Below are 27,996 nucleotides of genomic sequence, written 5' to 3'. Positions count from 1 at the left end.
CTGAAGGTTTTATGATGCATTGTTATCATTAACCAGTCTTTTACTACTAAGCTTAAATGGCCACTTGAAACAAACAGTTCTGAGACCGTTCTTCCTCCACCACTGATTAAGACTGAGGTGTTAGGGATTATATTCATTTTAGGGATTAGGTATTAGGGATAATATTCATTTAGCCTTCTGAGCTTTCTGGGCAGACTTGGTGACCTTGCCAGCTCCAGCAGCCTTCTTGTCCACTGCTTTGATGACACCCACGGCAACTGTCTGTCTCATATCACGAACAGCAAAGCGACCGAGAGGTGGATAGTCTGAGAAGCTCTCAACACACATGGGCTTGCCAGGAACCATATCAACAATGGCAGCATCACCAGACTTCAAGAATTTAGAGCCATCTTCCAGCTTTTTACCAGAATGGCGATCAATCTTTTCCTTCAGCTCAGCAAACTTGCAGGCAATGTGAGCTGTGTGGCAATCCAGTACAGGGGCATAGCCAGCACTGATTTGGCCTGGATGGTTCAGGATAATCACCTGAGCAGTGAAGCCAGCTGCTTCCATTGGTGGGTCATTCTTGCTGTCACCAGCAACGTTGCCACGACGAACATCCTTGACAGACACATTCTTGACATTGAAGCCCACATTGTCCCCAGGAAGAGCTTCACTCAAAGCTTCATGGTGCATTTCAACAGATTTCACTTCAGTTGTAATGTTGACTGGAGCAAAGGTGACCACCATACCAGGTCTGAGAACACCAGTATCCACTTGGCCAACAGGAACAGTACCAATACTACCAATTTTATAGACATCCTGGAGAGGCAGGCGCAAGGGCTTATCAGTTGGACGAGTTGGTGGTAGGATGCAGTCGAGAGCCTCAAGCAGCGTGGTCCCACTGGCATTGCCATCCTTACGGGTGACTTTCCAACCCTTGAACCAAGGCATGTTAGCACTTGGCTCCAACATGTTGTCACCATTCCAACCAGAAATTGGCACAAATACTACTGTGTCGGGGTTGTAGCCAATTTTCTTAATGTAAGTGCTGACTTCCTTAACGATTTCCTCATATCTCTTCTGGCTGTAGTTTAGGGTGGCTCAGTGGAATCCATTTTGTTAACACCAACAATAAGTTGTTTCACACCTAGTGTGTAAGTCCGTTCTTGGAGATACCAGCTTCAAATTCACCAACACCAGCAGCGACAATCAGGACAGCACAGTCAGCCTGAGATGTCCCTGTGATCATGTTTTTGATGAAGTCTCTGTGTCCTGGGGCATCAATGATAGTCACATAGTACTTGCTGGTCTCGAATTTCCACAAGGAGATATCAATGGTGATACCACGTTCATGCTCGGCTTTCAGTTTATCCAAGACCCAGGCATACTTGAAGGAGCCCTTTCCCATCTCAGCAGCCTCCTTTTCAAATTTTTCAATGGTTCTTTTGTCAATGCCACCACATTTGTAGATTAGATGGCCAGTAGTGGTGGACTTGCCGGAATCTACATGTCCAATGACGACAGTGTTAATATGAGTCTTTTCCTTTCCCATTTTGGCTTTTAGGGGTAGTTTTCACGACACCTATGTTCTGGCGGCAAACCCGTTGCGAAAAAGCTATATATTACATTTCTATCCAGATTGTTTCAGAGTTTAATGATGGTGACAAGTTTTTGATTTGCTAAAGAATGACTACAACTTTAAGAGTACAGAATATATCCATGTGTACAATGTAACAGTCCACACTAAGCACTGGTTTTTAAGCAACTAGTATTTCTTTATGTTCTTGTTGGATTTAGAAATGCCTTCTATTTGGAGGCCTTTTCTTCTTCAAATTCCTAAAGAATGAGTAGTCTACCTCCTCCCCATTTTATAAGCCTCTTGTCTAGCCTTGTATGAGATTACTGAATATATATTTTTAATACTCAAAAGTAAAATAGGGACATATCTTCTATATGTTTATAATTGCAGCATTTACATTCTACTTTTCTAATACTTTATAAGTAGAAGACAACTGATACCCATAGTATCAAAGTAGAACTTAACACCTAGAGCTTTATCTTACTAGGCGGTAAAATTGGTATTTTAAAATTTCACATGGCATCAATTTTGATTATTTGCAGAATGACAGAATTTTGTGACTTTAATGTATTCTTTAAATTGCTTCTCAGTCTCTCACTCCGCAAAAGATCCTATCACAATCTAACGAGCACATCACTGAGACAGTATAAAAGTTCCCCTTTATTTCTCATTGGTTTTGTGAGACACATGTTTTGGCTCATCCCTAGAAAATATTCAAGGATGTTAATTTGAGAAAACTAGATAACAGGAACAATCCAAATTTTTACTTTTTGGCTTTACTGATGTACGAATATTATCAGTTAGATTATCACCCTGTAGGAGCACATATTGCAGATTTAGGAAGTTTTATAAATTCAAGATTAAGAGAGCAGGTGAATCATAAGGAGCAAAAGTCTAGTCTTTCTTATAGGCTCAAGGTTCTTATTGATATGAAGCTGGCCTCAAAACAAGATAAAAAAATCTTGCTGGTAGATACAATCCCACTAACCCATATTTAGTGCACACCTAAATCCTGCAGTGGCCGAATACCAGAACTGATCTGGTATCTTGTTGGATGTATCTCAGGTTATAACATTTCCAGTGATACCTGCCTGAAGCCAAAATGAACTTTAGTAATTCAATGAAGAACCATCTACTGGGCTTCCAATATCTGTTAGACCCTGTGCAGGCCTTGGGGAGACAGAAAGGAATAAGGCTCTGTTGCTGATTTCAAGAAATTCTCACTCTTATTAAAGTAAGTTGACATTTTTCCGAACCACCATCTCACCACTTTCTGCTATTTGTTTATGAAATGTCTAGAATTCTTTTTCTGTTTCCTTTTTTCGTAATACAGTAGATACAGTAATTTTGATCAAACCTCCTACTTGCTACACATAATACTTTTCACTGTCAAATAAAATCTTTCATTAAAAATGTTCCCATGGTACTTTATATTTTATAGTTTGGAGACAGATCTAGTCATAGACCACACAGTTCAAGAAGGAGTTTCAAATTATTATTATTCTATGTAAAAAATTCCATTCTAAGGCCTCAGGTCCTTTCCTTTTAGCTTAGATGCATTAGCCGCTCCCACGCCTACCTTCCTCATCCCTCTCACTATTCCTGACCCAATTCCCACTGAAACTGCTATTTTTCCAAACTTCCTTATATTCAAAATTCATGACTCATTGAACTGAATGACCTTAAGAAACTTCTAGCTATTAGAGCATCTACAAAACTAAGCCAATATTCATTCACAAAGTACTCGGTAATACTAAAAATCCAGTTAAATCCAATATGCTACAATACCAATATCGTACAATATATTATAGCGCTAATAATTCCAGAACCATTTCTAACAATAAATTCTCCTTCCAGTCCTAGCACGAGATGGATAACATTTGCTTGGCAAAGAAGGTTAAGTTCTCTATTGCTTATAATATGATAAGAGTTTTTTAAATACCTAGCTGGAGATGGACATAAGAACGCAAATAAAAATACATAAGAACACAAATTTAATTATTTGTATGTTCCTTTCATTCTTTTATCTGGATCTGTGAGCAACAGAATGTTCTCCATAAACCCAACCACGAAAGTATGCCTCAAATCTGCTACCTCTGGTTCTCACAAAGACCCCCAGCAGGTGCAGGACTTACTTGCTGCTCAGGCAGCGTCTCAGGGAGTAGGAGGCCCCTCCCCCGCAGGTGCGTGAGCACTCACTCCATGGGCCCCAGGCATCCCATAGGCCGTCCCGGTCCTCCTCGGAGCGTGCTGTCCTGGAACTCTGTGAGAAACGAAAGAATGGTCAGCACCATATCCCCATGGAACCCGGAAACATGTGTCCTAAAATATGACCGGCCTGTACATGTGAACATGGTGGCTGTGTATATGTGCTAGGAATGAAAGGTGCATCAGATTCTCAGATTCTTTTTCATTTCCTAATGTCTGTATGTTCAGGGAGAGGAATATTTGAATTTAAGGGACCTGGGTAATGACTGAAGTGGGCAGGAGATTGTACAAATGTAACAAATGGAAAAGGAAGCCAGAAACAGGAATTTGTGTTAGAAGAAAATCAATTGCACTGAAGTCACAATTTTGCTCAGGGTTCATGAGTGTACTCTTCATCTCTATGAAAAGAAAGAAGCTGCTCTCAGAGGTGTTTCTGCCTGAGAAGCTTGGCCTGTGCATACCAACACTGCTTCCCAAAATCTAACAATATTTTATACCATTGACAATTTTTTAATAAAGCAATTTTATTCCTAGTTTTCAGATTTGTTCATTGGAATAACTATACAAAGTAACTTTAGTAATTCAGGGATTCCTCCTTGACAAATCTGCTGGTTCCTTACAGACTTCCTAGGAAAATTTCCATCTACCGTAAGGATACTTGTGGTTATGTAAAGGTCTCAATGCTATACCTCAAATTCAAGAAAAAGATAAAATTTTTGCTAGTTAAAAGAACAGGCTCTGGAGTTACATATTATTTGAGTTTAGGTACCGGTTCTGTTTTTTATTATGAGTCCTTGAACAAGTAACTTACTACCTTCCTATGCCCCAATTTTCCTTTTTACAAAGTGGGGGTAACGTTGCAACCATGCTACTGTGTACGCGCACCTGCGCGCGCACACACACGCACACACACACACACACACGCACACACATTATATAGGAAGATTAGCAAAATGAACTTAGCCCACTAAGAACTAATGCCAGAGTGGAGCACTGATTTTTATTTTGTAGTAATGGGATCCTTCATAAATCAGTTGCTGTGGGGTTTGGTTGTTAAATTGACTACTCCTTTGAACTTTTAAAACTGTACAAATTAAGTCAGAAACCTGGCCTCAGGATGTTATACAGATGGTTTTCTAACTGGTACATGCTATACTTAGGTTCCTGAATCATTTGAAAGGGAGATGAGATAGCATAGTGATTAGGAGCAAGAAGGGTGGATCTACTCAGCCTGCAATGGAATACTGATTTCAGAGCTTCCTAGTTATATAAACTTGGATACATACATAATCTCATATGCTTCAGTTTTCTTATCATAAAATGGAGCTAATAAAGATACTATGAAAATGAATGAATCCACGGATCTCTGTGAGCAGTGAAAGAGTTGATACATAAAAAGCACATAAAGTGGAAATAACTCAAACGTCCATGAGTGGATGAATATGTAAACAAAATGTGGTATATATCTACAATGGAATACTACTCAGTCTTAAAAAGGAGGAAAATTCAGGTGCAGGTTCAACATGAATGAAACTTAAAGTCATTACACTAAGTGACATAAGTCAGACACAAAATAACAAATATTGCATGATTCCACTTATTGAGGTACGTATAATAGTCAAATTCATAGACACAGAAAATAGAATGGGGGCACTGGGAGAGAGGGGAATGGGGAGTTGTTTTATGGATACAGAATTTCAGTTAGGGAAGACGAAAAGTTCTGGAGATGGATGGTAGTGACGATGGCAAAATAAGGTGAATATATTTAATGTCTCTGAACTATATACTTAAAAATGGCTAAAATGGTAGCTTTTGTGTTAATACATTTCACTACCACACACAAAAAATACACCTAATGTCTTTAAAAGTACATAGGTCCTAAACAGTAAACACAATATTGTGTAAGTATTTGTTGCTATTATTATTTAACATTATTTATCACTTTTTATTAATATCACATATAAACATATATGGGCTCTGAAAATTTACAGGAGGTGCACTGGTAAGGCACCAGGGTTTCTGCTGTTGAGATTAGTTGAGACACCATGCTTGTAAGGTATCATCTTCCTAAAATTCCTGACTTTTCCACAGTAGGACCTTGCAGCTTCTTGTCATATTGCATCTGCCTGGTGATGTAATCTGCCAGCAGTTTTATGTTCCTATAAAATGTGGCAAAGCATGGTTAACAGAGCCCCATTGGTAACCCCAAAATTGGTACTTTTGAAAGGAAGTATATATTGAGCTCAAAGCCTGGTTTTTAAGATTATTAAAATCAATCCTTAATCACTGCGTTATGGGGTACTCTGTTTTCCGGACTTAAACAGTGAGAGAGAAAAGACTCTTTGCCAGTGTTATATAAATACCCAAATTTCTTCTCCATAGCCCAAAAAATTCATCCTTCAGATTTTTAAAATTGTACGTCTATCTTCTAACTTCGTTTGCTGCATGTGAATAGAAGATAGGATTGCTGACTTCTGAGAGATGCAGTATTTTCCTGAAGCAGTTTCTATTTGTGTGACAAATATATATTTGTGCAATTTTTCTCTCATTTTACTCAAATTCAAAATGACTTTGATGAAACCGTTATCACAAATGTTAGGATTCATGCAGTAATTGAAATGAGTGAAATGAGTGATTACAAACTTTGATGCTATCCATTACTACAACTGCAAAAACAAAACAAAACAAAATCCCACATGCAGCATTCACATGCAAACTTCATTTTCATATGAGATAAGAACTTCAGAATGCCAAATCCTTGGGGAGTTTCCCTCTGGATGTCATCTGGGTAAGATGTTTGGTAAATAACGTATGGTTGTAATTTTGTTTTTCTAGGAAAACAAGTTGTTTCAAACTCTGTGTTAAAGTTTCTTGATATTTTTCATGTGCCGTCTGAAGAAGTACTAAAAGCTTCAACGGTGAGCTTCCACTGCTAAACATCTTATCATCTCATCCATATTACACATTTCAACCCAAGTACACATATGAAGTGCCCATGATGTCTCTGAATGAGATTTCATGCAAACCCAGAAGCAAGTCACAGGTCTATTTCACAAAGTGGAACAAACTCCAATTTTTCTTTTAACAAGTACAATAAACATAATTCATTTCAATGGAATCCATGTTTAATGTTGGAGAAAGTGATTTTTCTTTTAACTGTGCCAGATATTTACATGTAAAACCAGAAATGGTTTTTTAGAGATGCCTTTCTGGGCATTGAAAATCTAGAAGTATTTGTTTATTGCAGTTTTTAAGACTTTCTTCTATATACACAAATTTTGTGTCTGCCCTGGTAGGAACACATGCTTATTTTGCTTTCCCCCACCCTTTTTTTTTGAGATAGTGTTCTGTTTTGTTGCTGAGGCTGGAGTGCAGTGACATGATCACTGCAGCCTTGACCTCCTGTGCTCAAGGGATCCACCCACTTTGGCCTCCCTGTAGTTGGGACTACAGGTGCTTGCCACCATACCAGGCTAAGTTTTATATTTTTCATAGAGATGAGGTTTTGCCATGTTGCCCATGCTGGTCTTGAACTCTTGAGCTCAAGCTATCCACCCACCTTGGCCTCCCAAAATGCTGGCATTACAGGCATGAGCCATCATGCTTGGCCCCATTTCTCTTTTACTTTTGAATGTACAGTCCTTTTTACTTTACAGTAGCAATTTTCTAAAGTGTAAACTTTGAATTGCTTCTAGCAGGGGAAATGGAGGCAGAAGAAAATTAAAGAGTAGATAACGGGTTCCCTAAATGTAATGCTGATTGCTTCTGAAATTAAAAATCTAAGCTTTTCTATACAGGCCAGCCAATGTTTTTCAATTCAATTTTCATCACACCAATTTTTTAATTCATTGTCTTGAATTAAATTTAATATTTTAATTCAATGTCTCAAAAGAAAGGTCATGGATGCTATTGAACACAGTGATCAAGAGATTATCCCTGACCCCACTGCTGGAAATTTCAGCAGCAATGTCTTGTGAGATGATAGTCTTTATTAATATCAATGACAAAGAAAAAACAACCATTAAGTTCTTTATGTAAGGCAATGTTTCACCAGTAGGAGATTTATGATAAAAACTCCAAACTGCATCTCATATTAACTTGAGGGGAAAGCTGTTACAAAGCCTTTTCTTATTTTAGCAACTATTTTACTTTATAGGCATTGGATGAGTGAGAATAGACATTTGGCAGCTGTTTTGATCTAGCATTTGAGAAATCCAGTGAACACTGACAGAAGTGCCTGAGTTTGGGCTCTATAATTTTACAAAAATTGACTATACCTCTTGAGTTATTCAATTTACAAACAGCTCAGCCACTTTTAGATCTCTGGTGCTACATATTGACCTTAAATGTAGTGTTGATTAAGACTCCAAAATTAACTGCTGTCTCGTCAGAAACTCAGCAATCAATCTCCCAATTCCATTGACCCATTGTTGTTGGCCAGTCAAGACGTTCTTAGCCTCAGTGAATGCCAATTGCATGGAATACAGATTGTGGTCACAGATCATTACATGCCTCCTACAAATACTAGAAGAGCTCTCCTACATCCATCAACCCCTGAATGGTGTCATTTTCTTGCCATTACTGGCTTATCTAAACGTGGTTTACATCTGATAGTTTTGTGGTTGATTACGGGGCCAATTGCAGGAACAAGGTCTCAGGTGAACAGCTCCAAGGCTGACAGCTACAAGTAGTTAAACAATTTGAGTAACCACATGAAGCTCTATTTCCCTGCAGCTCACTGCCCAATAGATACTCCACCTTAGAATGACCTCTGTGTACCACTTATCCATAGCCTCTTTCATTGGAACCTGGACAGGTTATCAATTTGAAACATGAAAGATATAAGATGAAGCAGAAGTTAGCAGTAAAAGACTAGAGTTGTCTTTGCTCAGAGACACACATATACAAGGTATTTGGAAAGTATTTTTCCAAATGTTATAACAAGAGGTCAAGCTATATAAAATTAAATGAAAAAAATGTAGGTGCTGAGGAAATGCTTGATAGTTTTTCGTAAAATTGAAGTCATATAACAGCTGAAGTTATAATCAAAGAGAAGTGTTTTCAAGATGTCAACAGATCCTCCAAAGCAACAAAATAGACTATGTGACAAGGCAAAGAGCGGCACTTACAATTTTAAGATCATCAAGAAGGTACCTGAACCTCTGGTTTCCTCTTCCAAACAGACAGCATTTAGCTTAAGCTATCTAGAGCTGTGTATGTGACTGAATCAAAGGGATGTCACACACTTGTATATTAAAAAGAGGGGCAACTCCTCCAATGATGAGAGAACCATTTTTCCTGTGGTCTGCCCATGCCAAGTGGAGCAATCTATACACAGAAACATCCTGGCCATGTCTGAAGCTTCGGAAACAAATCTGCAGATTCCATTTTCAGCTGCCCTACCCACATCAGGTCTCCATAAATCTTATCTAATCCTTGGTTTCTTTAACAACCTGGAATACTAGTTCTGCCGCCAACTGTACGTGGTAGGGGTTGTGATTCCCTGCTCCTGAGAGCTCACAGACATTAAGCAGTAACTGGGCTCTTGTAAAAGTCCATTAGCTTTTTGATGTACTTTCTTAAAGAGCATGGTGTGTGGAGACTGAGGCATGCGCCTTCCCAGATGATATTTGCTGCTGGCTTTGCTTAGGAAATTTGGATCATCTGGTTCTTATCACAGCTGCACTTTTGGGAGATATGATGAACTGCCAGTGACACAGTGCATGGTCTTTCAGAGGCCACTGCATGAAGCCTGTCCCTTGCTACTGAAGAGAAAAGTCAATTCCGTAACAGCGTGTAAAAGCAGTACAGGCCAAGGGAGGACTTTTGGGTACCTGTCTCCCTTTTGCTTTCTCGGCATCTATGCACACATTTGGGTGCACTTTTGCACATTCCTGCTAAGGCACCTAACTGCACCTGAGTCTGAAAAGTTGACGGTGAGGCAATACTGGGATTTCTTAAGTACCTACATGCCAGGAAGCATGCCAGGATTTAAAAAAAGATTGTATTTAATCCTCACTATAAGCCAGGTCAGGTGGGAATTTTTTCCCCCTATTTTACAAATAAGAAAATTGAGGCTGTGAGGTTGCAAAACCTGTATCATGCTGCAGGAGAAAGAGTACAGACTTTGTAGTGAGACAGACTTTCCTAGTCATATACTGGTAAACTCGACTTAGATATGTTGTCAGATCTCATTAAGCCAGAGTTTCTTCATGTGTAAAATGGGAACATTGGCCGGGTGTGGTGGCTCATGTCTGTAATCCTAGCACTTTGGGAGGCTGAGGCAGGCGGATCACCTGAGGTCAGAAGTTGGAGTCCAGCCTGACCAACATGGTGAAACCCTGTCTCTACCAAAACTACAAAAAATTAGCCAGGTGTATTGGCGCATGCCTGTAACCCCACCTGGTTGGGAGGGAGGCTGAGGCATGAGAGTCGCTTGAACCCAGGAGGCAAAGGCTGCAGTGAGCCGAGGTCACACCATTGCACTCCAGCCTGGGCAACAAGAGTGAAAGTCCATCTCAAAAACAAACAAACAAACAAAAAAAAAAAAAAAAAGAAAAATGGGAACATTGATACCTCTTCTAATAGGGTGATTAAGAGAGAGAACACATTCGAAGTACCTAGCATAGTTTCTGGCCTATTAGTGCCAATTATTTTCTCTCTCCCTGTCCCTCCACCATGCTGTAAATGCACGCACACACACACTCATGCCACATAGCCAATATCTGGTAAAGCCAGGTTTTATGTTTATATCATTTTTTTTCTGCCTAGCTTCATATTTTGATCTTCCTTTCCTTTCCAAACAATATTTATCAGTATGTAAATTTAGTACAAAATGACAACGAATGCTGTTGCTTTTCTTTTTAAAAATTATTTTGTTCTCAGAATTCCATCTCAAGCTGGGATAACAATTTGGAGATGAAATTAAGACAGCTTCATCACTTTTTAGGAAACAAAAATCTGACTCTGTTCAATGTCAAATACTTCAGTAAGGTTTTCATTTCAGAACTGTGGTAACTTGATTTTATTTTGTATTCTATCCAAGGTCAAGGCTGGATTATAGCTCATCGAGAAAACTGCTGAGAAACCTCTGGGCATTTTGGAAAGCCCCAATAGAACACAATTTCACAGCCAGTTGAATTAAAATCAATAATTGCTGATATGAACAAAGGTTAATATTCAGGAAATTTTCGATAGACCATCGAATATTTTGAATCAGCTTATCTCAAGAGAAGGCACAGATAAAATATTTGATCACTGTCAGTTTCTATTACTTTAAAAGTACAAATTTAGCAAATGGAAACACTATAACTGCTTTGTCATAAGACTGGTAGAATACTAATATAAATATTATAATGTATTTTTTTCTGATAGAGATTTCAAACCCTTTTAATTTGGAAGACTTAAGGAGATTTTCTACTAGAAATAGCCTGCCAGTCTGGTTCACTTTTTCCATGATAATAATTTGCTTTGTAATAGCGACTGTAATAGCTGAACTTCTAGACCAGGAGAGTGCTCAGTTAGGAGCAGAAGGCTGAGGCTGGTAATTTCATGTATTTTACAAAGAAAAATTAGAAAACAGGAGAACTGTATCCTGTAGAAACTATAGTCATTTCAAAAATGCATTTATTTCATGTTTTTGAAGGAAGTCATCATCTTCCTGGCCCATGCACCATAGGGATATTCTAAATCCTGATACTATTTCAGTTCAGGTGTGAAACATTAGTGAAACTCCATTTTACCTGGAGTTCTAAAAATGAAGCAACTGTTCCTGGTTGCTGTTGTTGTTGTTGTTTTCTTTTTCCTATACTTAGAAAACAAATCTCCAGTGGAAAATGACATGTAGGCCCAACACCAAGGAAAACAGTGAAGAATCAGCCCCCAGGGCTTCCACACCCTCCACTCCCCCAAAACAGGCATGTTTGAAACACCCCCTCAAACGAAATTCCTTCTCTGCTCTTTTTGTGAATTCCTGACATCCTGGAGAGCCAGTTAGAAGTTTTAGTTTTCATTTCCAACTAATCTAACTCGAGCTCCGTCCAAACTGTGACTCCAATCAGCCATAGATACTTTCTGCAGTGCTGGCAAATTTAGCTGAAATGAATTTACAAAACATCTGTAGAACTAAGGAAACATCTGAGGCTCTGGAGAGCACATGTTGGGGTTTGGAATCATAGAGAAAGAATTCCTGCTGGAGAAAAGTCTCATTTTGTGATTTGCTGAGGAAACTGGAATGTTAATAGATTAATAGGGCTTAGGGTTTGGGGCAAAAAACCCAGATTATAACTGATAACCAGGAAGTTGCAAGAAATGACTAGTTAACTTCATGTCAATCTCAGGCAAGTCAGCTTTTGATTTTAGTAGAATTTTCTGTCTGCTTTAGTTGACTGTTATGCCGTCTGAGCCAAGAAAAAAAATGTGTAATAGTTCTGAATGAAGCTCCACGGGACGCTGGATGTGATTTAGGTTCTATCCCTATACTCATGATTGGATGCTTTCTCTCTTAAATGCCATCCAGAGATTGTAGGATGTGTGGCATTGAACTTTAAAACATTTTCTGGCTTAATATCATGATTTCTTCTTTTTTACATTCTTGCCTACTTTTCTTAAGTTCAGTTCTCTTTACTCAGAAAAAATAGAAGAATAAACTCTTAGTATTGCAATATTTGACTTAACCTGCATTTACTTGATGTCCCGTTATGTAGCATCAATTTATGAAGAATCAGTACAGAATAAATTAAAACAAGACTTTGTAGTTCTTTGGGATTATCATTCTGTATAACAATTCTCTCTCCAATTAGACTGGAAGCCCTTTGAAGGCAGGGGTGTTGCTTTCTATTTTTGAGTTATCTACAGTTATTGAAATAATTATTAAGAATTATTTGAAGAAAATGTGAGATTTCAACTAATATTTCATCAATGACAAAATGCTTTGGAAGTTCATTTTTAAAATCTTTATGTATTTGTCATTTCTCTCTCAATAAGGGGCACAGAGTAAGCATAAGTTCAGGGAGAAAGGAAGAGCATGAGAAATACCTAGTTACTTAAAATTGCCGAGTGATTTCAATTTCAGGGATCTTCTTCTGTTCTCCAGCTCAGATATGTATCACTCCCCTGCCTTCATACACACACTAGGAGATGAATTCCATCAAAAACTCTGCACCTGCGACTTAGATGTCTTTGTTCTAAAAAGCAGTAGCTCTCTCAATTACCATCTTTGTCCCTTCAATGATAACATTTTCCTTTAGTTTAACCTGAAGCTGTAGCTACAGGCAGCAGCTTGGATACTTGGAAGAGTTTGGCAAATTTTGCCGTTTTGGCAGTAGGTGATTTTGAGGTGCTCATCATGCTTCTCTATTATGAATGTAAAGTAAACCCACCTGGTTTCTTAGCAATCCAGGAGATGCACTGGCACTAGGAAACCATGTAAGGTAGAGATGGCAACCAATAAGTTAATCACTGCGTCGCTCAGGTTTACTATTTTCAACAGCTCCTTATTTGATTTTGTGTCTATAAGCAGTGATTACCCTCAGAAGTCACTACCCTACCCCATAGTCCTCTGCTTCTTGGCTTTTAGAAGGACCTGTTGCTTTCACATGAATGTGAAGTTTCATTTCTGTTCATTTCCTAAGTTTTACTTGAGTCAGCAACACCTTTAGAGGATTTACAGTGTAGTGGGTAAGATAAAGATAACAACAAAATATTTAACCACTGAACATCATTTATAATTAATCAGACATCAAGTCTTTTCAATTCCATTTCTGAAATGCCTCTCTCGTCCATTCTCAGCCCATCCAATCTTGCTTTTGCCGATTTAATTCTGGTTCTACCATTTATGGCTGGCACTTTGCAATCAATTTCCCATCTGGTGTTTTTGACCTCCAGCCTCTCTTCCCACCAATCTGTCCTCTTTATCAGTGCCAGTTATCTTGCTAGAATACAAAACTCAACTGTTCACTCCTTGCTAGAAGGCTTTCTATGGCTCCACTGCCTAGAGCTGGTGGGACCTAGTAATACTAATAAATTTCAGGTGAGCTGTGAACTCTCAGAAACTCCATGCCACATTTTGAGCATATATGTGTTAACATACTTCTAGAGAGAGAATTTATAGCTCCTGCTTTAACAGCACTGCCATCTTCTAGTTAAAATTTCTCTAATCTCTAGGTGGAATCAATTGCTGCTTGGCCTGTGTTTTTTATTTTTTATTTTTATTTTTGAGACAGAGTCTTGCTCTGTTGCCCAGACTAGAGTGCAGTGCTGCAATCTCGGCTCACTGCCACCTTCGCCTCCTGGGTTCAAGCGATTCGCTTGTCTCAGCCTCCTGAATAGCTGGGATTACAGGCGCCCACCACCACACCCAGCTAATTTTTGTATTTTTAGCAGAGACAGGAGTTCACCATGTTGGCCAGGCTGGTCTGGAACTCCTGACCTCAGGTGATCTGCCCGCCTCCGCCTCCCAAAGTGCTGGGATTACAGGTGTCATCCACTGTGCCCGGCCATCCTGTGTGTTTTGAGCATATTGCTAGGACTTGATTCACATGGCTGTTTTAGCATTTCTCAGCCACCCAGTATAGTTAGTTACTTGTTTACACATCTATCCCCAGAAGTGGACCGTGTGCTTCTTTAGAGCTGTGACAGAGATGAATATGCCTCCAAATATGCCCAGTGCCTTGTGGAACACCAGATACGTAACTGGTCTCAGTGAATATTCGTTAAATGAATGATGAACACAAAGCAGGCAAGGACAAGTTGCAGTTGAATGTCTAATCCATAACAGCTGTCAGCTTTCACTCTTGTCCATATACATTCAAATTATCTAAAGACAGAGGGAAAAATATATGCAGAAGCTGCAGATAAGCAGGGAACAGAAGAGGACAAAAATGATTCTGAGCCACGGGGGAAAAAGAAGGATCATTTTTCTGCTTATTCACATGTCTTTTTATGCCAACTCTAAATTTACCCAAAATGTGTAAAGCTGAAAGATGATTAACCTGTCACATCTTGGCTTAATCTAGCTTAATCCAAGTCCTAGATGCCTGCTGCCAAAGGGCCCTCATCACTAAGTAAACAATTGGCATCCTTCTGCAACACTTGGAAGCCGTGCTTCTGAAGATGAGTGTGCTGGGATTAGGAGGAGCATTGGGAATGGGAATAAAGGGACGTAGGTGAGGATGTCCTGACTAATTAAAAGCGTAGCCCTCTACCAATTAAAAAGAAGTAAAGAATATCTATTAAATCATATTTTAATGAGTGTAAAAACGAGTACGGTACGTAGATAACCATAGATCACAGAAAGATGTAAAAATGAGCAGAATTAATGAGGAAAAATAACCTGATAGAAGCAAATCTTGACCCACATTTCAAAGTCAGAGTTTTGGACTCAGGAGAATATATTTCCATCAGATTTTCTGTAAAAATAAATCTTGCAATTCAAATAATAGAGCTCTGATGTTAAAAGAAATTAATAGAGGCAAAATATCAATATGATGTCCTTGAAGTACTATTGAAGTTGGGGACCAGGTGATATTAAGCTTAACCTCTAATGTCTAACACAGGGCTTGAGACAGGGTTTAATGTTTAATGGATGTTTACTGTTCAGCTGAGTTTTGGGTGAGCACTTTTAATTTTAAAATGTTTCAGAGTGTACATATATAATATTGATAGCAAAAACTTCTAAACAGGGACACAATCTAGACAACAGGATTTGGCCACTGTAGTGTTTTGTTGTATCTTGACTTTGCCATTGTGGTATTTTAGGCAACTTAGTTTTCTGTGCCTCAGGTTAGTCACTTACACAGAAAGAAATTTCAGCTAGATAATTTCTAAGACACGTCTAGCCACAAAAATACCTAGAATTCGAAATTAGTCTATTTCATTTAAGCATATTTACAAATTGATTTGCTAATTTGTAAAATGGGACATGAGCATTTGCTCTATAAAACTCAGTTTTTTTTTTTTAAAACTAAAATTGCTAATATATGAAAAAACATTGTGCAGTGCAATTACTAAATGAAATACAAGTAGAGGTTGTCCTGCGGCTTCAATCCTAAGAACTGTTTTGTTACAAAGCAACTCTTGAAACAGAGAATCTCTGTTAGGACTTTCTTTCTTTACTAATACAATTTTCTGCATCCAGAACCTATGGCAGACCCTAAACTGACTTCTGAATAATAAAAGAAATGCTAAATTATACTCTATACTTTTTATTAATAAGCATTTACTCTTTAATACTTTGTAAAGCAATAAATACTTGTAAGCATAAGCCTCCCCAATGATGAGACAAAACCTAGCTTTATCTGATGGTTTTCGATTTCTGTATTGACTTAATTCCTAACCAAGTGTTAAGGAATGATGTTTTTTTTTCTTCCTGTGATGTTTGTATTATAATGGGCGATATCAATACTTTTCCTGCCATACTTTGTTTTGTATCAAAACAAAAACTCTTGTTACTGTGCTTCCACACTGTATAGAGAGTTTTTTTAAAAAACACTTTCCTCTGTATTAAGTCCTTTATCAATTATAAATGAGAGTCAGTTACTATTGTCTTAGTATAGCTTTTGTTCTAACTACAGCAATCAGGCCATGCATTCTCTAGTTAAATAGGTATTTATTTCAAAAACATGAGAGCCTGCAACTTTTTCTTTAAGATTTTGACCAGAGTAGACTGTAGGGTAAGTGCCTTATTTAAAGTAACTTTCTAAAAGAACCTGTCCTTCCTGGGCCACTATAATTTGTCATCATTATCTGTAAATAGTACAGCTCTCCTTGTATTAAAATGGAAAATAATAATAATGGTGATTAGAAACAAATATAACAGTCATCTCTTCCTATCTTCCAGTCAAGTTCAACAGAAATATTTACATTTTTGGGTGGACTAAATTCCATGTACTGTTGGCATTTAAAACTAAAAAATATCACCCAGGTATTGTATATATGGGAAGTAATACCATCTTCCAATTTGTAAATTAAATGATCATGTTCAGGAGGCATTTGCAAACCACTTATTAAATGTTTATTATTAATAGTGCATGAAACATGACATGATTCTGTGATTCTTGTGAGCCCTCTCTGGCTCTCAATGCTTGCAACGTAGAAGCAAATACTTTGAGAATTTATAAAGCTTAATTGCAGTTTTAATGAGTCAGCATTTTCAGCCTGTCGCCTTTCTGTTTTCAGCAAGAAGAGTTTTTTTCTTCTGCATCATTCAATATTGTTTAATAGACAATATTTAAATACATTGCATTAACATACTTAGCAATGTGAAAAGCTAATAGATTAATGCCCCAAGCAGTGTTAGAATTACTAAAATGCCTCAGGAATATATTAAAATGGAGCTTGGCCACAGACAATATCGAGATTGCTGAGGCGCACCACAGGCATCTTTTTTAAAGCCTGTTTTGTAATAAGCAGAGAAAGTGAAGGTGCTAAATCATGGTTTACTGCCCCATTTGCCTCACAGCCTCTCTGTCTCTGGTGCTGGGCCCCAGAAATCAATTTCACACACGGCTGCTATCAGCATTCCTTGAGCTATTAAGACGAAAGCACTTTCTCTTCCTTTTATTAAAACCAAGCTCACTTTTATCACATAGCTCCAGCTTTGTACTTTCCTGCCTTGACCCTCCACTTTGTCAGTGGTGAGGTTTAACCTGTCTCCTGCCTCCCTTCCTTTCAGTTCTACGCTTCTTGAAAGACTGACCCATGTTTACTGCACCCACTTCCTCAATACCCCCGAATTCTCTAGTGCTTTGTAATCTGGCTTCTGCTCACCGCTTGGCTGACGTGGCTCCTCTGAAATTCATCAGCATCCTGTAGTTCACCACATCCTACGACCTTCCCTCCCATCTTGCTGCGGAATATGCTCCCCTGGCTTCCTTGGCAGCGAGTTCTCCCCTGTTCTGTCCCCCGCCTTTTCTTACTCATCTTGACTAGCAAATGCTGTCATCCTCAAGGTTCTTTCTTTGGGCTCCTGTTCTCTCTGTGCTCCAACTGACCTTTTCCACTTTCCCCATTTGAATTGTCTTCTCCTTGCAGGTGAATTACAAATTTATATCTCCTTTAATATCCAGGAGTCTAGTTCCACTTACCTGGATGCCTTGTTGATAACTTTAAACTCAGCAGATCCAAAACCAAGCTCGATATTTGGAGCCCCAATCTTTTAGCAGTCCTGCCCCCTAACACGGTGATGAACATACAGACATTGCCATACAACGTTTCCCCTTTCTCCAGCCTCCTCTGTCTTCCTCCTCACGCCCTTCACCTACCCGCCCCGCCACCCCACACCACGCCGCCTCCCTCCAATCAATTGCCCGTGCCACCTGTTCTACTTCTGCTGTGTGGCTTCCTTCTGTTTCCTCTCTCTGCTACTTCCCTCATTCAGACTCTCCTTGTTGTGGTCTTCTATGTGATACACAAGCGGCACCCCAGGCTGCCTCCAGCTCTGGCCAGGCCAGTTCCTCTGTGGCATGGCTCTCAGTGTGCAGGACACATGTGATAAAACAGCTGAACATAAGGTAGGAATGACGGTTTGGGATAGAGCCTTGGATCCCCACTGAGGAATTGGTCCTTGAGTAGACTTCAGACAGCTGGAGCCAGTGAAGGCTTTTGAGCACGAGATGACTGAGGCTTTACAGTTTTCAAAGTACTTACATATACTCATTTAATTCACATAATACTCTTATGAGGCACTGAAGATTTATGGGCATTTTAGGACAAAGGGGGAACTGAGAATTGCTGTTAAAGGATAGGAGAGAAAGCCAGGTTACAATCGCTTCCTCAACAGATGAGAGGAATTTAGGATCTCTTTATGCAATTAAGTAAGAAGGATCCAGATGGGTAAATTGGCCATTCAGATAAGAATTAAATTCCTATCTCTGAGGAGAGCAGTGGGCAATATGACCAAATACTTAATCTCACACAATGGCCATGCAGAAAAAGCAAAATAAATAAAATAAAAGATGGCATGACTAGTCTGTACGGAAGACTGAATGCTTTCAGTGTATCTGTTTTATTTTGTCCTTTCAAATTGGGCTCAGGAAGGTTTTAATTTCTTATATTTTGTACAAAATGATTTAACATGTTCATGGTTTTCCTGTTTTTGAATGAAAACTTTATACATTCAAATGGATGATGGATTATACTTCAGATTATATGACATCCTGTTGGCTGGAGGATTTCTGAATCTTTGTGCATGCTTTGTAACAGGATAGGATGACCATCTTCACATTATGCATCAGAACCCTTCCTCTCACACTATACTTACAATTCACAAAGCACATTCAGATAGACTACAGAAGTTCCTGCAATCAGTATGTTGTCCCTATTTTAGGGACAAGGGGCTTCTAAGTTTTTGATATTCACAGGAAGGAGGGGCGTTTATAAAGCATCTTCAAAGATAAGAGATATGTCCTCTAACAGTTAAGAGGTTTTTGGAACCTTTTAAATATTCAGTTAGATCAGCGATTGTCAACTCTGTCTATACATTCAAATTACCTAGGAAAATTGCCAGTATCTGGGCCTCTCCCCTGACAAACCATATCAGAATCTCTTGTTGGGGGTTGGGGTAAGTGGAGGCTGCCAGTCACCCAGATATTTTATTTGGAATTCTTGAGGTGATGTTTATGCAAAAGAAGGTTGAGAACCCTAAATTAGACAAGCATTTGTAAGTGCGTTCACTGAATTACTTTCTTGAACCAGCTTTTATCTTTACTCTATCTTGGACTTACTGGCTTCAATGGGCTCCAGATCCCACAAATTCAAAAGCAATCTTGGTCTTTCTTCTCCGTCCCTTTGAGATTGCATGGAAGACTCTAGCTACAAGGGAAAACTGTCAGCTGCTGAGAATCCAAGGAAAGACAAGAAGTTCGTTTCTGGAATGAGATAGGGGAATTTCAGCCTTCCAGGGAAAGAGTAATAATTGCTGATGCTTATTGGGCTCCTGCTACCTGCGTGGGGTACTGTGCTGAGTATGTTGCATGACTTGCTTTATTAAACTTCAGAGTGATCCTTTGAGGTAAATGCCATTGTTGATCCCCTTTTTACAGGCAAGGAAACTGGGGCACAGAAAATGACAGAAAGGTTACACTGGTGGGACCAGGGTTGAAATCCAGGCAGTCTATCTCTTAACTACGATTCCTGTGGCTATCAAACGTTGGTGTTTATCAGAATTACCTAGAAAGCTGATAATATGCAGAGGTCTATACTCACTGAAGTAGGAGGGGCCTGAACCTTCATAATTTTAACAAGTGTCCAGCTGATTTGGCTACTGACCAAACATGGGAGCTACCGAACTATGGTATACTTGCTTCCAGATAGGAAAACAGGCACCCATAGATTAAGAAGAAAGGAGGTCCTCGGTAGAGAGTTTTGACCTTGGTAGGGGTCAGAACAGATCTAAGGTAAGAGCAACATATAGACTCTCTCCAGGTCCTGAGATCAGGGGAGATGAGTAAATAAAGGCAGGAAAAATCCACATCAGAGGATAGGGAGTGAGAGGGTTCCACAATCATGTTTCTGCATCTGAATCTTAAGCCTAGCTTTGCTCCCATTGATTAGATATTGGAAAGACTCTGATACAGCATTGCAACAAACCTAAGATGCTATAGATTGAAGTGACATTCTTATTTCATACACCATTATGAAGCCTTTTAAAAATGCTACCCACTAAACTATAGCTGCTATAATTATGAGATGCATTCAAGTTTCTAGAATCAGAAAAAAAAAAAAACGTGTATCTTAGGATTGATGAAATATGGTACGAGCTGTGAACTGCAGTGAACTTGGTTCTGAAGCTGTGGAAATCACTCAGCACACTGGGGAGGCTCCTGCTAACCAAGGCCAAAAACGGAGTTCAAACAACATGGAAAATAATCTGTGTGCATATTTCAATATGATTTGCTTGCTATAAGCACTGAATACACATACATGAGAAGCTGAGACATTTGTATCACCTTTTAGGTTTTGGTACTCAGTTTTCTTATTGGTAAAATGGGTTGTGGGCAGGTTTGTAAGACATAACGTACATAAACAGCACAGTACTTGACACCTAGGAGGAGACAAATTAACTTCTTTTCCCTTTTTGCTAAGTCTAAAAACATTTTTTATGCTGTTTGCAGTCAATTTCAGGGAAGGAGGAAGGAAAGTAAGAGTAAGTATCCAAAATTAGAATGAAAGTCAGAAGGACCCTATGATTTAAAGCATAAATACCCATTTGATGCTGTTCCAAAGCAAATCTACTTTATGAGGTGAGGCCAGGCTATATCAATTTTGCACTAATGCTGTGTAAAGAGCTACATGCACAGTGGAGACTGTTTGTTTATAATTAGGAAAAGAAATTCTATACACATGAGATTCCAATGCCTGGTTAAAAATCTGACACCGTAGCAATCTGATTAATAAAGAAGCAATATAAAGAATTTATGTGACATTTAATTCACTTTAATAAAACTTCGGAGTTATTTTTTCAGATTATGCTTTTAGTATAAAATGATAAACTGAAGAAGTTCAAATATAGGCTGATTATTTTCTGAAGACCAAAATTAATATTTAATAGGGCAGATACATTTAAACTTTTAATGCTACATCTTCTCCCGGCGTTTTTTAGCTGTTTTCAAAGGGAACTTCACATGTGGAGCCCATATTAGACAATTTGGAAAGCTGCAAGAATTAGGGCAAAGAGATTTGCTGGCAACACACGGAAAGATTCGTAATTGTGACATGAATCTAGAGTGGAGTAGGACACTGGTGAGAAAACGGATAAAGATCACACATGGGAAAATACTACAGCATCAGACTACAATAATCACTCAAAGGCACAAAAATGACTCCATGTTATGAGCTTTGTGTTACATGAGGCAGTAAAGCTTTCAAAAAACACAGATTTCCCCCCACTTTTTCTTTTTTTTTTTTTTTTTTTTTTTTGAGATGGAGTTTCGCTCTTGTTACCCAGGCTGGAGTGCAATGGCGCGATCTCGGCTCACCGCAACCTCCGCCTCCTGGGTTCAGGCAATTCTCCTGCCTCAGCCTCCTGAGGAGCTGGGATTACAGGCACGCACCACCATGCCCAGCTAATTTTTTGTATTTTTAGTAGAGACGGGGTTTCACCATGTTGTCCAGGCTGGTCTCGATCTCTCGACCTCGTGATCCACCCGCCTCAGCCTCCCTTTTTTTTTTTTAGACAAAGTTTCACTTTCTGGCTGGAGAGCAGTCACACAATCTTGCCTCACTATAGCCTCCATCTCTCCAGCTCAAGCAATCCTTCCACCTCAGCCTCCAGAGTAGCTGGGACTATAGGCACGCACCACCCTGCCTGGCTGATTTTTGCATTTTTTTTGTAGAAACTGGGTTTTGCCATGTTGCCCAGGCTGGTCTCAAACTCCTGGGCTCAAGCGATCCTCCTGTGTTGGTCTCCCAAAGTGCTGAGACTACAAGTGTGAGCCTCTGTGCTGGCCAGGCCAGGAGTGCCCTTCCGAAATAGCCACTATTTTGAAAAGTTCACTGAGAATAAATAAAGGGTTAAGTTACAACAATTTGGCAGTCTCTTCAGAAAGCCTGGGCCTGAATTCATACTTTGCTGAGTGACAGAAAGTTCTTAACTTTTTACGATACAGATACATGTGTTGCTCCCGAAGCCCTTTGATAGTTTGGGAAAAATAATTCCTAACTGTAGGTCAAAAATTTTAACTGGGGGGCCTTGAATAAAATTACTGACTCTTTCACACCTTCGTTCAGCAAACATTTATTGAGCACCTACTTAGTTCTAGGCTCTGGCTCTGTGTTAAACAGTGGGACTGAAGGAACCCTAGCATCCAGCTGGCACTTTATAAGAGCTTCTGAGGCCTCAAGATGTACAGCAAAGAGGGCCCACACGAGGTTTTTGCTACCAGCAACTATGAAGCCTTACAGCTGGACATTTACTCCTCTTTGTCGTCACTACTGCTGCTGCAGTTGCTACTGCCATCGTGGCTTCTCACCAGGAGAGGTGTAACAATCTTACGACTTTTGGCCTCTTTTCTCCAGGCCTTTCCACTCTATGTAGCCATCACAGCTGTCTTTCTAAAACAAAAACTTGGGTCACAGCTCCTGGATGTGGCCTGCAATGCCCTGCATGATCTGGCTATGTTCCAGCTATAGGGATTCACTCACTGTTCCTTGAACTTATCTTCCCTTTCCTTCTTTTGGACCTTTCCCCTTGCAGGTCCCTCTGCTGGGATGCCTCCTCTTCTCTCTTTGATCTGCCTGATGAACTTCCATTGAGTTATTCTCTGCTAGAACAGTGCCTGGGACACTTCAGAGAGGAAAATGTCAGCATCCTTCCCATTCTTTGTTTTCTTCTTTGTGCTACTACAGAACGTCATATGCTCTGCTTGGTCTATTATCTTTTTAAAACTTTGTTTAGTGCCTGTGAGCTTTTCCTGGGGAGTAAGACTCTGTCTTGTTCATCTTTGTGTTTCAAGAAAGTGACTGGCAGAGAGCAGGCCAATCCATGACAAAGTATGTGTTAACACAAAGAATAAAGAGAATAAGGACATTGGTTAGTTTTCCAGAAAGCTAAATGTGTTTAGTTATTTTTTTCTTCTGAAATCATGTACCTGGGACTTTTGGCTTTTTCCAATGACCTTTGATTTCTTGTACTGGTGAAAGAAAATGGGGTAGTTGAGATATGAATGAACCCTGCCTCTGTTCAAATCTGTACCTTGCCCCTCCTGAGTGATCTTAGGCATGTTACATAAACTCTCTGTGCCTCAGTTTCCTTGTCAAGATGGAAAATTGTTATGACTCCCTCCGTAGGGTTCTAATGAGAATTAGATAACTTAATACAGCATATATAAAGTGCTTCTTACATTGAAGCAAGTGCTCTCTTTAGTTTTAACTAATATTATTTCTTTGATGAAACTATGGTGATAGAAGTTTATTTTATTAATGTCCTTAGTCAACAAAACAAAAAATTAGAAACTTTGTCTCTATTTTCCATACCTTCTACCTACTTGCCAACCAGCCTTATTTTTTCTGAAATTTTAATAGTCTATGAAATACAAAAGTCTGAGAATCACTGCTTTAAATCACCTAGAACTCTCAATTGGGCAAAACCCACTGATCAAGTTTCTTCACATCAAGATCCTGGAGCCTGTAGCCAAAACATTCCTGCTTAATAAAAGTCCCAGCACCAGCAAACTGAAGTTAGCAAACCTTTTGCAGGAAAACCTACTGTCATTAGCCTTCTATATGCAGCTGACTGGCCTTTTATCCCCCCGAATGAGGGACGGGTTTAAAGGTTTTACTACTTTAGCATAGCTCTAGATGGAAAAGACAGGTGTTTATGTATCAAATAAACACAGAGGCAAAGTAATATACTCATTAAGCTTAGGTTTCATTATTACTAAAAAAGAGGATTTCGGGAAAAAAAGGCATAAGTCAAAGAAATGACCTTAAATATAAATCTTTAGAGATTTAGAGATTTTCTAACACATTCTTTCTTGAATCACTATAAATAATGAATTAATGTGTCTATTTCTTTAGGCAGAAACTACCTTACATCAGCAATAGTCAAATATACAGTTTAAAGAAAATAGTATCATGACAGCAACATAAAACCGATGGAAAGTACTGGCCAATTAATTCCCGTCTTCCTCACCCCTGTCCCAAATCCTTACTGATATTCTACATAGAAGGACTCATCTTTAGGAACATGTCTGTTTTGTTCAACACAGCATAGCCAGTATCTAGCACAGCGCCTGATGTAGAGCAGACTCTCAATGAAGATGCCTTTTTGTACTGAGGGAGGGAAGAAAGCTAGCACTTCTTGGAGATCTGCTACATGCAAGATCCCATATGAAGTTATTTTCACACATATATCACCAAATTATCCACATTTTTTATTAATAGGGAAGCAAGGTCAATGAGTCTTATTGGTCTGACACAACTCTAGGGAAGGGCCATGCTTTGAGGGTCTTAGTTCTCTGTTCTTGCAGGTCATCCCGATATTTACAAGCCAACAATGGTCCTTGAGTTTTAATTCAAGATTGTTTTGCAGCAGCTTCATTTGATCCTTGGTTCCTTCTGCATGTGATATTTCAACATTTCAATCCCTTTCTACCAAAGCCAGCATGATGGCTGTTATTTAAATGTTCTTAAGGGGCCCATACAGTATAATAGCAGGAGAATGAACGCAATAGAAGAACAGACTCAAAGGAAACAGCACCAGATTCCAGTATCTGGATCCTATGTCCTAGGTGCTCCTGGTAAATATGACTCAAATCTCTTTACAGACATTTGTGTTTTAAATTAAATTATCTGTAAAGTGAAAGGGCTAGAATAGGCAATTAATTCATTGATTCAAAGAACAAACTCACATCGAACATTTTGTCTATATCAAACTCTTTGTCCGGTTCTAGAGATACAAAGATATTCAGGACAAAATAAAACCAAACCCCTGCCTTCAAAGAGATCCCAGTGAACCGAGGTCACATTCTGCATGCATCAAAGATTCCCTTTAATTCTAAAATGCTATGAATCTATGGGCTGGGAACTTAAATGCCAATTAACTTCATAACAATAATTTCAAAGCATGTTTGTTATCTCAGACCAGCTACAAGCCCCAAATAAAAACTAAAAGTGTGTGGTATATCAGGAAAATTATATTAGGTCTCAGTGACAAATGGTTATAACAACTAGAATAAAAGAACCAGCTAGTTCTGAAAACGTTCCCTCCAAATCTCACTTAAGCACACCTGAACAGTAGGAGTTCCTATTGTTTCCATTACCCTTTTTCATTTCTGGTTCTATTCATGAAGTACAATATTCTAACAATACTCTTACAGACTTCAAATGGTGACTGAGATTACAGCCAGCAAAGGAGGCTGAGAAATCAGACACCCTACCATGTCTTACTATGGGAACAAAGTGAGGTATATTTATTTTATTGGACAGTTTGAATTTATTATAGGTTGCTCACAATTTCCTGTCTCATTTCTTTAGTGCTCTTGGAATTTATGTCAGGATGTCTTAGGTTATCACACTCTTTCATCCCAACATTTATGCCAACAAACCGAATTGACTTAGAGAAAGTCCCTGGACAAAAATTGAAGGGGAAAATACCCAAAGCTTTAGTTGGAGAATGGCAGAAGCTTTGGAAAAAAATCTGAAAAAGCAATGAAGATGAAAATGGAAACTCCGTGAAAATTAATGTAGTGTAGAATTGGCAAACATACCACTTATTTCTTTAAACAAATAGAAGAAAGAACCCGCTTATGAGGTGCACCCAAATAATTCACAGGTGGTGAAACTATTAGAGTCCAGCAATTTCTTGCCTCAGAAGTGGAATAAATCTCCTGCATTATAAACTGCATACGCTCACGCACGTGATTTTTCTGCTGTTCCCTTTCTTCCAACTGTCTTCCTTTTGACACACAAAGTCATTGTGGTCTCGTTGTAATTAATTTATTTTAATATAAGAACTTTAAGTATAATTCTAATGAGGATGGGAGATGCAACCTCATACAGTAATTGCACTGACAGAAATGTACTTCCAAATAGAGTATGTTTGTTTTTTGCATGGATTTTGGTTGTTGCAAAGAAAGCACAATGTAGTAGAAACTATATACAGATTGTAATCTGGCAGCAGATTCTCCAGTGACAGTGGAGCAGATGAAAACTCTCTAGATATTGGTCACACATAATGGCAATTCTCACAAAGATAACAATTTATCTTGAGGATAGTTTTTCCCTAAAGAATATTAACTAAAAAATTGTTCCAGCGTGTTGTTGCACAAACTGATATTATGAACTATAGAAACAGTAAAAACAACTTAAAAATAGTAAAAGATAACAATAAAAATAGAAATAGTGACTGATAATTTAGAAATAACATATTCATAATCTATGGGAAGCCATGATTTACATTTACACAGGGATAAAAGGGTTAAACAAACACTGTCTAAGCAGGTGCAGACAGTTATTTAGAAGATGAACCAGCTTGTGGGGAAATTGAAAATAATAATGTCCATCACAGAACTGTTGCCTACATAAGAGTTTTTTTGAAAAAAAACAAAACAAAACAAAAAAAACCAAAAAAAAAAAAAAAAAAAAAAAACCAAACTCTTGACAACAACATGTCTAACACATACCAAGCTCTTCACTGTAGAGATTGTATCTTACTCTCTCATGGAGGCTTCGTCTGTTTCCACTGGAGCCTGGTACTACCCATGGATAGACAGTTGGTGATAGAGAAATGATTTTCACCTGAATGAGAGTAATCACCTGAATTGTTATAGTACTTGGGAGTTTCGGGAACCCTTGACATCTAATAGCGCCTTTGCCTATTGCAGCATCCTGGAGAGTTGGGTGCACTGGGCGGTAAAGCATGGATGAGCAGACAGAATCTGAAGGGAATTACGTGAATAGGCCATGGTCATGGAGCTGGAATCAGTGCTGCTGCCCAGATAGTTCCATTCTAAAATCACTGTTCTTTTTTTTTTTTTTTTTTTCAGAGGGAGTTTCACTTTTGTTGTCCAGGCTAGAGTGCAATGGCACAATCTTGGCTCACCGCAACCTCTACCTCCTGGGTTAAAGTAATTCTCCTGTCTCAGCCTCCTGAGTAGCTGGAATTACAGGTGCCCTCCCCCAGGCCCAGTTAATATTTGTATTTTTTAGTAGAGACGGGGTTTTACCATGTTGGCCAGGCTGGTCTGGAACTCCTGACCTGAGGGGATTCACACTCCTTGGCCTCTCAAAGTGCTGGGATTACAGGTGTGAGCCACCATGCCTGGCCTAAACCAATGTTCTTTCATGACACTCAGACACCTCTAAGCAAAATGTGTTGAAATGTGATTGAGACTAAGTATATCCAAGAGGTATGCTTTACTTTATAAACCACTGTACAAAACAGTGGTTTTCTTTGCCTTTGGGAGACTGTTCCCCTCCCTGTGAATTGTTCACTCTGATTTTCTGACATTCTGCCCTTGGAGCAGCTTCAGTGGTGTTTCACCCTGGTTTCAGCTCTCAGCATCTTTTTCTGCTATCTTTGCCTTCGCCTGCAATCTGTATGGTTCTGTGTCCTTGGTCTCACTGTTTGATCCCACTCTGCCCCAGGAGATTCCAACTGTTTCACCACAGCCTTGCCTCTTTGGTTTTCTTTCCTTATTTTCTACCACTCCTTCTCCCACTTCTGGATTCTATGTTTGAAAAATGGACCCATTTTCCTATTCTCCCTGTAGTACTGACACATACCCCCA

General features: G+C 39.0%; 1 protein-coding gene and 1 pseudogene across 4 annotated transcripts in view; both read right to left on the bottom strand.

The window, feature by feature from the left end:
* Nucleotides 1–27,996, bottom strand: part of ADAMTSL1 (ADAMTS like 1) — a 982,413-nt gene that overhangs the window by 400,669 nt on the left and 553,748 nt on the right. For all 4 annotated transcript variants that reach the window (XM_074394894.1, XM_074394896.1, XM_074394895.1 and 1 more), the window contains one exon: nucleotides 3,697–3,824. In XM_074394894.1, the coding sequence (XP_074250995.1) occupies nucleotides 3,697–3,824 (128 nt within the window). The remainder of the gene's footprint in view (nucleotides 1–3,696; nucleotides 3,825–27,996) is intronic.
* LOC101041330 (elongation factor 1-alpha 1 pseudogene) lies at nucleotides 123–1,619 on the bottom strand (annotated as a pseudogene).

This window comes from Saimiri boliviensis, chromosome 2 (genome assembly GCF_048565385.1).
Source record: "Saimiri boliviensis isolate mSaiBol1 chromosome 2, mSaiBol1.pri, whole genome shotgun sequence".
Classification (NCBI taxonomy): Eukaryota; Metazoa; Chordata; class Mammalia; order Primates; family Cebidae; genus Saimiri; species Saimiri boliviensis.
This window is presented reverse-complemented; position numbering and strand designations above follow the sequence as displayed.